The following is a 6,997-nucleotide window of genomic DNA, read 5'->3' as shown; positions in this document are numbered from 1 at the left end:
AAAAAAAAAAAAAAAGAAAGAAAGAAAAAGAAAAAATCTACAGCCAGGCATATCATAGTCAAGGTTCCAGAAATTCAATATAAGAATATAATCTTAAAAGCTGTTATGAAAAAAAACAATTCACCTATAAAGGAAAGCCCATTAAAATGATAGTTGCATGCCAGGGAGATAGTCCAGTGGTCTAAGCGCCTGCCTGGCAAATGCAAGGACCTGGGTTTGATCCCTGGAACTGCATGGTGTGAGCCCCCATGCCAAGCTAGCCACAAAAACTGGGTGTGGTGGTACATGCCTGTTATTAGAGTTTTGAGGAGGCTGAGACATGTGGATCACTGTGAGTCTGAACTGCATAGTGAGGCCCTGTACCAAATTAAAAAAAAAAAAAGAATGACAATTGACTTCTTAGCACAAACCTCAAAGCAAAGAGAGTTTGGAGTGAAGTATTTCAAGCTCTAAAAGGTAAAAACTTTCAACACAGTTGTACCCTGCAAAACTATCTCTCAAAACTGATGGAGAAATAAAATAATTTCATGACAAAAAATATCTAAGGAAATTTATGACAAACAAACCAGTGCTCCAAAAGGTTTGGAAGGACATTCTAGAAAGAGATAGCAAGGACTGTAACTCCTTAAATCCAAACAAAAGACAAGTAATCTACTGGGCAAGGCAAATAATTAAACGGGGTTAGGGGTGTACTAACAATAAAAAAGTAACATGGCAAGGATAAGTAAATAAATATTAGTTATAATAATCATTTGTGATAATGATGTCAATTCACCAATCAAAAGATACAGACTAGCAAAATGGATCAAGAAGCAAGATCCAGCAATATTTTGCACAGAAGAATCAGATGTAATTCAAAAATAAATTCATAGACTGAAAGTCAAAGGATAGAAAAGACTACTTCATGTGACAGAAACTGAAAAAATTGGGGGTATCTACTCTATGTACAAACAAAATGAATTTCAAACCAAGACTGATTAAGAGAGACAGAAGGTCACTATATTCTTGTAAAGGGAACAATCCAAAAGGAAGAGATAACAATCCTAACTCTATATGCAACAAATTCCAATGCACCCAACTATATAAAAAATATTAATGGGCATGAAAAATTAAATAAGCACTAATACAATTGTATTGTGGGATTTCAACACCACAGTGTCACAAAAAGATAAAACAACTAGACTAAAAATCAATAATGAAACAATAGAACTGAACCAAACTTTTAAACATATGGACTTAGTAGATGTCTACAGATGGTTTAACCCCACATCATCAGAATACACATTCTTCTCAGCTGCACAAGGGACATTCTCAAAAACAGACCACATACTAGCCCATAGAACATGCATAAGTAAATACAAAGGAATTGAAATTACCTCATATACATTATCACACCATAGTGCAATGAAACTAGAAATCAATGTCAAAAGAAGCCACAAGAACTTTATAAACACATGGAACTTAAATAGACCCTCCTGAACAACCAATGGGTCGCAGATGAAATTAAAGAAGTTAGGCAGTTTCTATAATTAAATGATAATGCAAACAAAAGATACCAGAACTTTTGGGACATAATGAAAGCTGTTGTAAAGGGGAAATTTATAGGAGTGAGCACATCAAGAAAACACAAATAAACAGCTTAATAGTGAACCTCAAACTTCTAGAAAAAAGAAAAGCAGGCTTAGCCAAAAGCTCATATGAGGGGAAAAAATTATAAAGAGCAGAAATTAATGCATTGGTGACTAAGAAAACAATATAATCAATAATTCAAAGAGTTGGTTCTTTAAAAGATTAAATAAAATTGAAAAACCCTTAGCCAACCTTATCAAAAGGGGGAGACTCAAATATACCCAACTATAAATGAAAAGGGTGAAATCACAATGGATCCTGCATAAATCCAGATCGTTTCCACCTACTTTGAAAATCTGTATTCTCATAAAATGGAAAATGCATATAAAATGGACATATTCCTAGATACACATGAATTACCAAAGCTGAATCAAGAAGATACAAAAATCCTAAATAAAGCAATATTAATCAATGAAACTGAAGATGTAATTAAAGGCCTACCAACAAGGAAAAGCCAAGGTCCTGGCAGTTTCACTGCTGAATTCCACAAAAAATTTAGAGAAGACCTAATTTAGAGAAGACCTACTACTTCTCAAACTCATAAATGAAATTGAAAAGGAAGCAGTACTCCCAAATTCACTCCTATAAGCAAGTTATGACCCTGATACCAAAACTAGAGAAGGCTCCAACTAAAAAGCTAGCCAATCTCCCTAATGAACACAGAAACAAAAGTCCTCAATACTATACTAGTAAACAGAATGCAGCAAATCATCAAGAAGATTATATACCATTACAAGTTGGTTTTATCCCAGGGATGCAGGGATGGTTCAACATACATAAATCAATAGATATAATATACCACATTAACAGAGCCAAAGACAAAAATCATATGACTATTTCAATAGATACAGATAAAGCTTTTGACAAAGTTCAGCACCCATTCATGATAAAAAAAAAACCCTACAGAAAAGCAGAATAGATGGTCTTTATCTCAATCTGATAAAACCCATCTATGACAAACCAACAGCCAACATCATACTAAGTGGACAAAAACTGAAAGCTTTCACTCTAAAATCAGGAACAAGATAAGGATTACACTGTCTCCACAATTATTCAGCATAGTCCTGGAATGTTAGCTGGAACAATTAAACAAGAGAAAGAAATAAAAGGAATAAAGATAGCGTTATGGATTGTGCCTAGATGTCCCCCCAAAGCCTCATGCAGTCATAGAGTGGGCTTCTAAAGTTTATGACTACCTCATGGTTCATTGCTGGGATTATTTATGGGTGTGAGTGCTACACCCATTCTGGGTTGGGAAGCTTACATGCAATATAAGAAAGAGAAAGAAGCTTCCTCGCAGCTACTTGTTCTTTTGCTCTTGTTGCTTTTGCTGTTTTTCCACCATCATAAACTGTTGCCCTCTGCCATGTGCAACCCTGACTTAGTGCCAGCTGAGGATGGACTCAAACCTTCACAAACAGTGAGCTAAATAAACCTCCCCTTCTTTAATTCTGGGTGTCACGTATTTTTGTCTCAGCAATGAGAGAAAAATAACTAAGACAGACAGGAAAGGAAGAAGCTAAACTATCCTTATTTGCAGAAAATATGATGCTCTACATAGAAAACCCCCAAAATGATTTAATATCCAAATATTTAAAACCCAAATTTAAATTTAATATCCAAATTCAGTAGTGTAGTGGGATACAAAGTAAATACTCAAAAATCAATAGCCTTCCTATACACAAATAACAAATAAAAATTAAGCAAAACAAACACCCTTAATAATAGCATCCAGAAAAATGAAATACTTAGGAATGGATCTAACAAAGGAAATAAAAGACCTCTATGTTGAAAACTGCAGTACTCAGTAAAAAGAGATTAAAGACGATATTAGAAAGTGGAAAGATATTCCTTGTTCTTGGGGAGGAAGAATCAATATAGTGAAACTGGCCACACTTCTAAAACTGTTTTACAGATTTAATGCAATTCCAATCAAAATCCCAACAACATATCTCACAGAATTCGAGAAAACAACCTTAAAATTCATTTGGAACCAGAAGAGACCCAAAATAGTAAAGGAATTCCTGGATAAAAAGGCAAGGCAGGGGACATCACAATCCCTGACTTGAAATTATACTATAAAGCTACTGTGACAAAAAAAAAAAACAACAATGTAGTACTTGCAAAAAATCAGACCTGCAGATCAGTGTAGTAGTATAGAGGGTGGGAAAAAAAAAAAATCCAGACATACTCGCCAACCTTATGTTTGACAAAGGTGCTAAGTACATTCACTGGATGACAGATAGCCTTTTTAAGGGCCAGCCAAATAGCTCAGGAGCAGGGGCCGGGAGTTCAATCCCACGCCTGCCATGCCAGCCCTGCCCCTGGAGCATGCTGACACAGTGATTGAGGCTAGGCATGGTGGCGCATGCCAGCAATCCCAGCACTTGGGAGGCTGTAAACAGGAGAAGCACTGTGAGTCCAACCTATGTAGTGAGACCCTGAACACCCTGTGGAGCCTGCCCTCAAAAATACAGAAAAAAAAAAAGATAGTCTCTTTAATAATTGGTGCTTGAAAAACTGGCTCTGCACATGCTGAAGATTAAAATTAGACCCATATCCTTCACCATACACTAAACTAAATTCAAAATTAGTTCAATTTTTAGTTTAAAACTAATTTTAAATTAAAACTAGTTTTAATTAGTTTAAATTCAATATTTAGATTCACAGATCTAAATATTAAAACAGGAATATTAAATCTGCTGGGACATAGAATAGGTAAAGACACTGGTGTAGGCAATGACTTTTCTGAATAAAACCCCAATCACACAAGTACTAAGAATCAACAACTTGGATCTCATCTTATTAAATAGCTTTTGCACAGCAAGAGAAACTACCAACAGAGTGAAGACACAATGCAAAATGTGGTGCAGGGGGAGCAAATGCTGTTCCTCAGACAAAGTATTACTATGGAGAACATATAAAGAACTCAGAAAAATCAGACCTCCCAAATTTAAAGATCCAATCCTGGGCAAGAGATAGCTCAGTGCTCTAAGAGCCTGCCTAGGCAGGTGCAAGGACCCAGGTTCGATCCCCAGTACCACATGTTGTGGTTACCCCAGCCCACGTACACCAAGCTGGCCGCCAAGACCGGGTGTGATAGCATATGCCTGTAATTCCAGCACTGAAGAGGCTGAAACAGGAGGATCATTCTGAGTTCAAGCTGAGCTGCATAATGAGAACCTGTACCAACTACATAAAAAAAAAACAAGATCCAATTCCAAAATGGGCATCTGAGAAGAAGAAATATAAATAGCAAATAAATGTAAGAAAAAATGTTCAGCAGCACTGGTCATTCAAGAGGTGCAAACTAAAACAACACTGACATTCCTTCTCACCCAGAAAGAATGTCTAGCATCAATAAATCAACCAATAATTGGTGGAGAAGTGTGGGGAGAAAGGGAGCCCTTTTCCACTGTTGGTAAAAGTGCATACTGGCGCAACAACTGTGGAAATTAATGTGAAGATTCCTCAAAATTTAGGATCAGAGGTCCTATTTGACCCAGGTATTCCCCTTCTGGGTATTCTCCCAGAAGACTTAAAAACACAGCAATATATGTTCAACCATGTGTATAGCAGCACAATTTGTAATAACTAGATACTGGAAACAACTCAAATGCCCGTCAACCAAAGGAGGGATAAAAAAACAGATGTGGCCTTTTTATACAGCACTTCTCAGCCATAAAGGATAAAAACTGGAGACTTTATAGGTAAATGAATGTGATTCAAGACCATACTCATAAGTAAAATAAACCAGATTCACATGTGTAAACATCATATTGTCTCCCTAATGTGAGAAACTGAAAGAATAAATAAGATTCAAAATGCACAATATATATTGTAAAATTGGAAGGAATTGTTCAAATGGAAACAGAAACTGGGATGAGGAGAAAAGAAGGAAGAGAAAAGCAATACACACACACACGATAGTTAAGATAGTTACACTACTACTTTCTCTTTGTTCACAGAAAAGAAAGGTTTGTGCCAATATTGTGTGGATAATTAAATGCATATGTCTTATACTCTGATTAATTTAAAGATAACAATACATAATTATTAACCATTGTTACTCTCCTATTATCATTTTGAAATTTTGTTTTACTTTTTTCTCTTTAAATTTTTTTTTTTAAAAAGAGCACTTGAATATTAAACAATCTAGAGTAAAAATCCAAGAAACCAGTAAATGAACACACTCTCTAAAGAGGACACTTACAATGGATGTGAATAACTACCCCAGAGGTGGTCATTTCATTTCTAAGCCACAAGTTACCTTGCAGGGCCCTGGTTCTGGTGAGAGCACCTCTAAAGAAGAGCTTGAACTCCTGCTTCCGGGATGTGTTCTTGAACTTGATGCTGGCTTTGAAATTCCGTCTAGGTTTCCTTTTATAACATCCATTGGCATCCTAAAACAAGTAAAAGCATTAAAAAACAAGAATCTCAGATGTTTAAATGATGTGCTCATGTTTATAACCAATTACTCAGAGCCTTGTCTTAATTATGTTATGACAAAAGTCACACTTTAGGGCTTCCCAAGATCACCCAAGGTCTTCTTGAATATATGGATTATTTCATCTTATGGCTTCATAGTACAAAAGATACTGCCTGGAAAGGAGCTAAAAGAGAATACAGGAGCAGGGCACAGCCAGAAGCAGCTGCCAGCCCAACAGCCAGCCAGTGGGACCTAGCCGCCAGTCCACTTCGGCAGAGTGCAGACAGAGGCAGCCACTAAGCCCAGCAGCCAGATCTGAGCCAGGCCTGGCCATTTGAGTCCAAGTTTGGTAGAACTAGATCTGATTAGCTGAGGCATACTACTAGGCCCCACAGGGTCATAGCTGACAGTTAGACTTAAGGTGAGGATCTGCCAAGCGGAGGTGGCAGGGGGTAACCTGGGTAAACTAGTCTGCCTGGAAGACTCCAGGTACATCAAGGGGAGGTACCTAGACAGAGGGGAACTAATTTAAATACAAATTCCCAGTTTATGATATGCTTTGTTACATACCTATAATGTTTGCTCGTATGGTATAAAGTGCAAAACCAGACTGGGCATGGTGGTACATGCCTGTAATCACAGCTCTTGGGAGACTGAACACATGCAGATCACTATGAGTTGGATCTATGCAGTGAGACCCTTTAGACCCTGTAGACTTTGTACTAAAATACAAAAATAAAATAAAATAAAGTGCAAAACCATTAGTTACAAAAGTTTGTCAATTTCTAAATTTCATTAGCTGATATTAGTATTGGTAATTGTACTGTTCTCAATAGGATATCATATCTGCCTTAACTTTATGTTCTCCCTTGGTTAAAAATATCAAGAGGCGCTAGGGTAATAACTTCACCAAAGTCCTATACCAAAAGATGGAAGACA

The 6,997-nt window shown here is 36.8% G+C and overlaps 1 protein-coding gene across 1 annotated transcript in view; it reads right to left on the bottom strand.

The window, feature by feature from the left end:
- Fsip1 (fibrous sheath interacting protein 1) overlaps window positions 1-6,997 on the bottom strand; it is a 266,885-nt gene that overhangs the window by 244,703 nt on the left and 15,185 nt on the right. Inside the window, exon 2 of the mRNA XM_004623531.2 lies at window positions 5,900-6,032. Coding sequence (XP_004623588.2) covers window positions 5,900-6,032 — 133 coding nt within the window. The remainder of the gene's footprint in view (window positions 1-5,899; window positions 6,033-6,997) is intronic.

Source organism: Octodon degus, unplaced genomic scaffold (genome assembly GCF_000260255.1).
Source record: "Octodon degus isolate 3935 unplaced genomic scaffold, OctDeg1.0 scaffold00002, whole genome shotgun sequence".
Lineage (NCBI taxonomy): Eukaryota > Metazoa > Chordata > Mammalia > Rodentia > Octodontidae > Octodon > Octodon degus.
This window is presented reverse-complemented; position numbering and strand designations above follow the sequence as displayed.